This window comes from Podarcis raffonei, chromosome 3 (genome assembly GCF_027172205.1).
Source record: "Podarcis raffonei isolate rPodRaf1 chromosome 3, rPodRaf1.pri, whole genome shotgun sequence".
NCBI lineage: Eukaryota > Metazoa > Chordata > Lepidosauria > Squamata > Lacertidae > Podarcis > Podarcis raffonei.
The window spans coordinates 68,236,862-68,246,271 of NC_070604.1; the positions used below are offsets into that span (position 1 = coordinate 68,236,862).

Genomic DNA, 9,410 nt, shown 5'->3' on the forward strand with positions numbered 1-9,410 from the left:
CACTTCCAGGTTTTGATTGCTTGGAAGCCAAACCCTTCGAGAACTAGGCTGTTCCAAAACCAAGGTATGACTGTACAGCTATATCAATTGGCAGGGAATTCCAAAGTATATGCACTGCCACATAAAAAAATTAATTTCTTACAAATGTGGAACAGATATTATGTGCCACCTGTAAAAGTGGCAGTTCCGCAGATCAAAGCAATTGAGTGGGCATATATGGGATGAAGTAATCTCACAGGTAAACTGATCCTGAGTTGTTAAGGGCTTTATATAGCGATAGTAACACCTACCTGGCCCAGTAGGCATCCTAGATCTTTTAAGCTTAGGAATTGAATACCGTAGACCAGAAGGAATGTTTGGTACCAGGAACTCATCAGGTAAGGATTTTAATACCAAAACAAATAAAAGTTGGAGACTACTAATGTTGGTCTTCAGAACAGTAGCATAACTTGCAGTTTTGGGAGCAAAAAACAAGTGCTGAAATATGTGTAAGAGTGTTGAAAATTGAGTATGGACACCAAATCTCTGCGCATCTGTCAAGCTTGTTGGGTAGCCTTCAACAACAGCATCTTCCTTTGTAAATATGATTGGGGTATAAATGAGGTGAAGACCGTAAAGGGTTGTACACCAAAAAGTCTGTAAGACTTAAAAACTCTTAACAAATCAATACTGTGGATTCAAAAATAATACAGTCTCTTTGATTTAGAAGTGACTGGTTTGTGATGGTGTATGGGGCTGGGCATTTCATTGGAAGGAAAATGTTCACAAGGTAATAGGAGTAGCTGAACTCTTTCTTAAACAAAGCAGGTAAATTCTTCTGCATTCCAGACTAGCTAAATCACTGAAATACAAGAGAGGGCTTACCAATGAGTCAAGGGGCCACTTCTCACATTACTTTTTCCTACAGAAGAACTGGACCTGTTGGTGTGGAAAGTGCAGAAAATGCGTGCCTGCTTTATCTTGAGATTAGCTAGACATATTTCTATTTTACCACTGAGACACATCTGGTTTCCATCAAACATTTGCTTGTCAGATGCTAGTCCTAGCAGAAAATAGGAAGTATTTTTCTGGACATTCTCATATTACAGCCCACATGTTTCTTTTTTGCTCTTTCTGACATACTTTTGACTTCTGGAGGGTCTTGATGAGAATCAGAAATATCCCTAGTTTACAATCATGGTTTTCAGGGCAAGTGCAAACCATAGTTTCCCAGTTCAGATATAATGTTAAATTGCTTTGCTGTAAACCAAGACATAATTCATTAAGCAGAGCACAGTGGAGAGAGGACTACACAAGCATAATGCTTGCTTCCTTAGTGCATAAATGCTTAAGAGGAGCCCAAAAGATCAAGCTAAAGGCCTATGTATTCCAGCACTCCATGTCTTCACAGTGGACAACCAGATGCCCACAGAAAGTCTGCAAGCTGAACCTGAGCACAACAGCTTTCCCCCCCTCCTGTGATTCTCATCAGTGAGTATTCAGTGGTATACTGTCTCCAACCATAGAAAATATAGGGAGAAAGGTAGAAGACATGGAGGTAGAAGGTAGAAAATATAGCCATCGTAGCTAGTAGTCATCAATAGCCTTATCTTCCATTAAGTTATCTAATTTTTTTTAAAAAAATATCCAAGTCCGTGGCCATCACTACCACTTGGGGGTTAATTCCATAATTTTAACTATGTGCTTTGTGAATAAGTACTGTACTTTCTTTTGTCTGTCCTGAGACTTCCAGCCTTCAGCTTCATTGGGAAATGCTCTCTCTAAAAGTAGCTGGAAATAGTCAGTGACCACTGAAGGCTTGCTTTTTTTGGAGGGGAGTGCCATGGAGAGAGCACAGCTGACTGGCAACCTGAATTTGAGCAATCCATGCTGCAATATTTTGTTGCAGCTTCTACTTGTTAGTTGTAGTTTTATATGCGATACATTCACCATGGGAAAAATGTCATGGCATATGCTGTTGCATCTGCATCGTTGCCTTTGTCAGTCTTGGGTTTGTGTTTTGTTTTTGCTAAGGTTAGGGCAAGCATGTCAATGGTTTTCAAATTATTCATTGGAATTCTGGGTTAGAAGTTATTGGGATTGTTCAGTGTGAAGAATAGTAATGTTAGATAGTGTCTGAAGGACAACTCATTTGTCATTACTTACCTTCCTCTACAGTGCACACTGGGCCAAATGAAATAGTAAAACTAAATGTGTGAGTGTTCATTTTTTTCTCCCTTTTTAAATAACAGCCTCTGGAGATAGGTGGGATTGGGATGAAGGTGCAACGGAAGGAGGTTTCAGCCTTTCCCTTCCATTATGGATCCACGTGAGAGAAGCTTTTTTCCTGGGTTTAGTCATCAGGACTATGACTGTGACAGGAATGGCATGGTGAATCCCCTCTGTGCTGACATGATCCTGATATCCCTAAGCTATTTAGGAGAAAACTAGACATGTTAAAGGTATTCACTCATTTAACATAATGTTCACACATAATGATGAACCAAACCATGGTTTATTGCATCCACAGCTATGGATTAAGCAAAAACGTGTAATTTGCTTTTCTGCAGTCTGACAAATTTCATGCATTTGAACGTTAATGAAAATGTTCCACACTATTTGTATTTCATTGCAATTTGATCCCACTGTGTTCAAATCGCCCCCATCCTGCACCCCAAATATGTATACATAATTGCCAATTGAATATAATGTTTCTTGCATCTGATGCAGTGGTTTCCAGCCTATGACATACTATGCCATAATAATTGCTTTAGCATTTGAGGTGTTACAAGGTTGCAAGGTTCTTCACTGAACTTTCAACTATGGTATTGAACTGTATATATGAGATTAAAGTTCCCAGAGGAAAGAGTCTGGTTGTTCGAATATTCTTATTTTTGTATATAGAAATTGGTTCTGGAAAGTTTTCTCCTTTCACTTAGTAGGCATGTAGTAAATATGAGAGAGAGGTATGTTACACCCTCCTTGATCTAAAGGACTTCCAGTGATCTGCATAAAGCCCTTTGTAACAATAGGGGAGGTGGTTTGGTCAGAGGGTGGAGATTTCATTGTTAAATTTAGGAATATAACCTGCCCACTCAACCAGCAGCTAAGGAGGGGATGGGCCACAGAGAGCTGTCTGTCAAGGACCAGTCTGCTGAAACACAACTTCAGTCTGCCTTTTTCATCAGACACTGAAGGACTGAAACGTGTTTCTGTTAGCTCTGCTTCCCTCCTACCCCCTCCCTCTGATTGCACTGTGACTTGGAGAAATAAAAACAACGGAGTGTCTTGCTTTGAGGAGAGGAAAATCCAGGTTGCCAAAGGGTAGAGAAAATGCTGGGAACTATCACTCTAACAGGTATGAAATGTTTACATTTTGAATTGTATTGATGGTTCTGTTGTCTCTTTGTGATGGTGATTCTATGCAGCAGCACTTTTGTCCAGGACTCAAGTATGTGACACACATATTGGAGCAGTTCTTTATTAAGCCATGTACAGCATAGTCTATACATGTCTACCTGGAAGTAAATCCCATTGAGTTCAGTGGTGCTTATTTCCGGATAAGTGGGAAAAGTATTGCAGCTATAATAACTTTTAAAACTTATAATTTATGTTTAAATAGGAGTGGGGAAGTGTTTTTGGATTAAAATCCTAAAGCTGCAGCTCTATGCACACTTACCTAGAAATCCTGTTGCACTTGTGGTTGAGTTAGGTCAATTTCCCTACATGTTTACGCTTTAAATTAGGAAGTTTAATTTATAGAACAATGTATTTCAAATGCAACAGTATTTCTTAGATTACAAAGTGCTTTAGGATTAGTGATTTTATATTGGCAGGGGTACTTTATATTCTCTGGTATCTTTTCTACTCACAGAAGCTTGCTTGTTTTTGATCTTTCAAATGTCAGAGAATTCTGTACTTATAAGTTTTAAAAAAGTTTCATTTCTCCCCCCCCCCCCATTTGCTCTTTAGTCATGTCATTTAATTACCATATTATTTCACTTAATTTACACTGTGAGTTTTCTCTCAGCCATTTGATCCTAGGTTTCATATTTTTTTTTGCAACCTCCCATGTCTTAAAAGTAAACTTCCTTTTCCTTAATTTCCATTATCCTTGACCCCAGGCACAACCTTTCTACATAAATAATGGAGCAAACATCTGTTTTAACTTCTGAAGTTCAAGTGATCACTGCTCACTTCATCTTATTCATTAAAAAGTGGACTATGTATCTGCTCATAAACACAAAATCATTAAATTGGAGTGAATTAATTAGTGTGCTTGGAGGGAAGCTATAACCCCCTCTGCCCCCAAACTCCTTTACAACTTAATTTTGGAAACAAAGACCTTTGGAAACTCATCAGTATATTGCTGAATGGTTGGGAACAGTTGCTGAAAAACAATACTTAACAGCGCCAGGGTTTAGAAACTTCATTTTATCTTTCCTGCTGAGATGCTTGTTGAAACATTCCATTGCTTATAGAAAAAAAGAACAGTGATGGTGGACAGTATAGTATATTTATTGCAATATAGGCAATAAATATTTTCAGCTTATGCAAATGTTTTACTGCATTTCTGTGAGATTTCCCCTCAGTTTTGCCTATTAGTCATTTTTGTTTGATCTTTTCTCATAAACATTAAATAGTACTAGCACCAACAAACAGAACTATGACTTTTTTCTTTTCTTTTACAATATCAGTGCTGTGGAATGTATATGCATCCCATGTGGATAACCGAAAGAGACCAATTCTGTTTTGACTTTGCTGTAACTTGTTCAGAATGCTAATCTGTTTATTATCATTCTGGTAGTAAATTGGGACATCTTAAAACTCCGTATGTCATATACAGTTATATGCCAAAATGGCTTCTATTACAGTTGTAAAGTGCTGGTTGAGTTGACATCACCACAGAGGTCAGTTCATTTGTTTAATGTAGGTAAAATACATTTTAAAGCTTGCCCTGCATAGCCTTTTCTAATCTCAATGTAACTGTATCCAGCAATTGAATTCCTATAACAAAAAGCCAGCTTATACTTGGAATGAAGAAGTATGGCGGTTCAAATTCATTCTTAAATTGTTCAGTTAGACCAGCTGTTGTTAGAGTCATGACAGTGAGCAATTTTCTTTCCACATTAAATATGTTGTAACACTAGGTGCAAAATAGAGCTGTGAATTTTTTAACAGCAGTTGGTTTAAACCAAATATTTCAAGGCAATGATCTGCTCTCAGTTAAACACAATCAACGACACTGATGGTAGTGGGATTAACTATGAAATAGAGAGACTATTCTGGTCTTAGATGTTTAAATATGGAATAAACTTAAGTTTTGTTTTAAAAATTGTTTGGAGACTTTCAGTGGCTAGAGAATTTTGGAACACTAGAGACCCGGGTGTGTAAGACATGTATCTGATGGATACAGAATGTAGAGAATTCATGGAGAAAATCCAGGGCAGGGCAGCAAATCCTGGGGGGGGGGGGAGTAAACCAGCTCCAGATGCTGACATGGTTGACTGCAAGCACATGAGGTGTTTCAGATTTAACTATTACAGCCTGAGAAATACTTTCTGTCTTCCAACTACAAGAAATGGTATCTCTCCTTTCTTGTAAGGAGAGTGAGAAGGTGGGGGAAACGGAAAAAGCTATAGAGTTTTCCCTAATAACACATTTATTTAGAGTAATAAGGAAGTGTTTTCTTTTTACATTGTATGTCAGATGACTGTGAATGTTGGACCTAAATTTCTAACAGCACGTTCTAAGTAAGATAAACTCTATAGTACCAAACACATCAATATCAACTGTGGGAATAAATGAGTGTCTGTGTATTATACGAAGGGAAGTTGTAGTGAAGAGAGATTGAGTACAAGTACTTGCAACAACTAGTAGCCATAGATGTAATGTGTATTCCTGTGACTCATCCAGCCTGTGGAGTGGGACTGGATGAGTATCATGATTTTGAATGTGCATGTTCTCATTTACACCACCTGCATGCATACCTTGCCAAATCTTCCTGGCTTGATCAGAGGACTAAGAAAAGGGTGCCTTTTACTCTTTGTTCTGCTTCTCATTCAGTGACAGAGAAGGCTTAAATCATTCTAACACCTCATTAAGGTTTTTTTAAAAAGGTATGGTACAGGAGTGAGAGAATCTCAGCTCCTGTTATTCTGGTTACATAGAAATCTGAAAAAGTCACGCTGGTGTCTAAAGTATAAATTAAAATTGTGATTACAGTGCTGGAGTTGATTCTTCTTCAAGGTCCTATTTTTCAGATTAAAATCTTCCTCTACCCCAAAGTATTGGGGGCACAGGGGGAGATGAAACTTAAAGGAACCTTTTTTTAAAAAAAAAGCTAGCTGAAATTTCATTACATGTATACATGTGACATTCAGTTAAGCTGTCTCGTCACTTCTTTTCACACTGCACATTTAAGAACAAAGTCAATAATGCTGACTTCATTGAGTCATTACTGCCATATATAAGTATGACCTGGCATTTCAGAGAAGCAAACCACAAACAGCAGAGTTATACTAAGAGACACTGTTCTCTCTGGTTGACAGATAGTTTTGAATGTCTTTAGACCTGAATTCAACATTGTTTACACCATCCCTTTGATGTAACTGCACATTAATGGAGGGCTTCTTCCAATAGTGAGCAGCATTGTTGGGCACTCACAGAATGGAACTACGGAGGAGACTTGATGTAGGACAGGGTGTGGCTAAAGAAGCCTTGGGGTACAATATTTGGATGTTTGGGTGGAGCCACTCCTTGACACACAAAGTGGTTTTCAGCATTTTCAAGTTGATCTGGGGTAAACCTTTCTAGAATTGTAATTAGTACTCTTAAAAGCAGTAATCATACTTTTTCAGTGAATTTTATTTTATTGGCATCATTGCTATAGGCATCACAGGCATCATTGAAAGTTATTTTGCTTTGGCATGCTTTTTCTTATGAATCCATAAGCATAGCATATCTTGATTTTTAAAAAATACATTGAATGTAGTTATATCCAATCTCATCTATATTATGCACCTAGTATTTCACATAAACCTTGAGATTTGTTAAGTAAAATAGCAATGAAATACTGCCCTCTGCTGTTCATTTTTGTTAACAAATTAGTTTTTCTTTTTGAAGATAATGGTTTTGCTTCTGACATGTCAAATGACAATGGAACAATAAGACAGCGCCCGATAAACTTGCAATCATTAATTTCTAAATATTTTGGTCTGCTTCACAAGACACTTTAAATGAGAGTTAAACTAAACTATGGTTTACAGCTGCAAACTACTGTAGCAGTTTTGCTCCTCTGCTGGGAATGTGGCTTGTTTGGGGAAAACAAGCCACAAACCTTGGTTTGAACATAACACTAAGCCAAACCACCGCTTAGCTCCTAGCAGCATGGTGATAGCTGGAGCAGAGGAGAAGTGAAATGCCTGTCCTTTCAGCAGCATGCACCCACATGCTGTGTGCTAACCTTTAAACCATAGTTTAAAATGGTGTGTGAACAAGGCCTAAGCATTTGTGTAAATTCTAACCAAACAATTGCTGTTTCCACAAATCATTATGTTAGTAGCAAGAGGAATGTGTATCTCAACAGCTAATGCTTTCTGGGTCCAATTTGTTTATGTTTTAACTTACATTCTGCTTAAATTCATAGAAATTATATCCTACACTTCCTCCCAAAGGAGTTTAGAGTGGTAAACAACAAGCAATAAAAACACATTGAAAACAATTTGAACACAGATGCAGACTGGGAAAGAACTCGACCCAAAAGGCTTGTAGGCAGAGAAAGGTATTTAGTAGACACCAACAAGACAACAGAGATTTGGGGGGAGGGTTGTTTAATATTTAAAGAGAATGAATTCAAAAGGGTAGGTACCACAGCACTAAAAGCCTAATACCTAAATTGTGCAGAACAGAGCTCATGATAAAATAGTATTTGCAGGAGGCCTTCTTCACCTGCAGAGTGCAGGGGTCAACTGGATATGTAAGGGGTGAGATGATATTTCGGTATCCTGATTCCAATTTGTATAGGGTTTTATATGCTAAAACCAGCACATTGAACTTAGTCTGGTGGCTAATTTTCCAGCATGTAGTCCTCAAGGTGGCTTATGATACGGAATAAAACAACAAAAAATAAATCCAATTAAAAGAACAACAGCAACTAAAATGCATTCCTAATAATAAGATTTTCCAATCCAAATTCTCAAAAGGTCTGGCAGGGTAGATCTTGTCTTTACTGAAGTATTAAAAAATTGGTAACAAATTGTAGCTGAACAGTTCTTCAGGTAGAGGGTTTTTGTTTTGTTTTTTGGTCTTCAAAGCATTTACCAGAAAGTCTCAAAGTAAAGTTACGGTGCAACTGGATAATAGATTTCTCACAGAAGCATCCTAAATGTGGACACCTTTCTTTTGACAAGCAAACATTCTCAGGCCACTTACTGCAGCTTCATCTCATTGCAGTTTTAAGTAAAGCTAAATACATACAGTGTATCATAGGAGTCTAGTGGATAGTTTGAAGATTACTAGTAATAGGTGTTTGTGATTAAGAAGGTCTAATTACAGCAGTTGTAGTAGACCTGGATTTCTCCTGCTGTAAAAAGCCTGGGAAACAGAGGCGTAATACAGTACTTGGCAAAATCTAGTACAATTACCATATTTTTCGCTCTATAAGAAGCACTTTTCCCCTCCTAAAAAGTAAGGGGAAATGTGTGTGCGTCTTATGGAGCCAATGCAGGCGGGAGGCTGTGCTCAGCGCTCCCTTTAAAGAGCCGCGTGGAGCGTGTGTGCGGCTCTTGGGGGCTTTTCCCCGAGGAGGGAGAAGGGCTGTCCTGGCTTCTTGCTTAGCTGTGCGCAGCCTCTCCCAGGCAAGGGGAGCCTTCATCCCGCTGCCCGGGAGAGGCTGTGCGCGGCTATCCCATAAGCCAGGACAGCCAGCTGGATTGCTGCGCAGCGATCCCACTGGCTGTCCTGGCTTCTGGGATTCAGAATATTTTTTTCCTTGTTTTCCTCTTCCAAAAACTATGTGTGTCTTATGGTCTGGTGTGTCTTATAGAGTGAGAAATACGGTATATGTAGTCAAGGTTCTTAGGTAACTGGAAATCGTTCAAATTTGAATTGCTTGGCCTGTTGATATGGAAGGTACTGCATTGCAGATAATGACTATAAAATGTTAGTGCTCTCTGAAAGTATGCATACATCTCTTGAGGAATTATTCTGGGGATGGCTGGAGATGGAAGCCATCTGTATGGAAGGGCAAGTTGCCATTGATTATTGCTTTATTATGGTTTGATCATGGTCAGGAAATGTGCTTAATGTAATGCAAATCAGATCAGATGTGATTTAGTTGTTAGAGGATCTGGAGCATTTTTTATAGAGGGGTACTTTTAAAAGATTCCTTTACAGTAAAAGCAGAGAGACAGATTTGTTTTTTCTTTCTT

General features: G+C 38.4%; 1 protein-coding gene across 3 annotated transcripts in view; it reads left to right on the forward strand.

The window, feature by feature from the left end:
* AKAP12 (A-kinase anchoring protein 12) overlaps positions 1-9,410 on the forward strand; it is a 58,300-nt gene that overhangs the window by 34,204 nt on the left and 14,686 nt on the right. Inside the window, exon 1 of one of the 3 annotated variants that reach the window (XM_053382163.1) lies at positions 3,146-3,337. The exons of the other annotated variants lie outside the window; for them this stretch is intronic. Coding sequence (XP_053238138.1) covers positions 3,313-3,337 — 25 coding nt within the window. The 5' untranslated portion in view covers positions 3,146-3,312. Of the gene's footprint in view, positions 1-3,145; positions 3,338-9,410 lie in introns of those variants that run through there. 3 annotated transcript variants of the gene reach the window in all.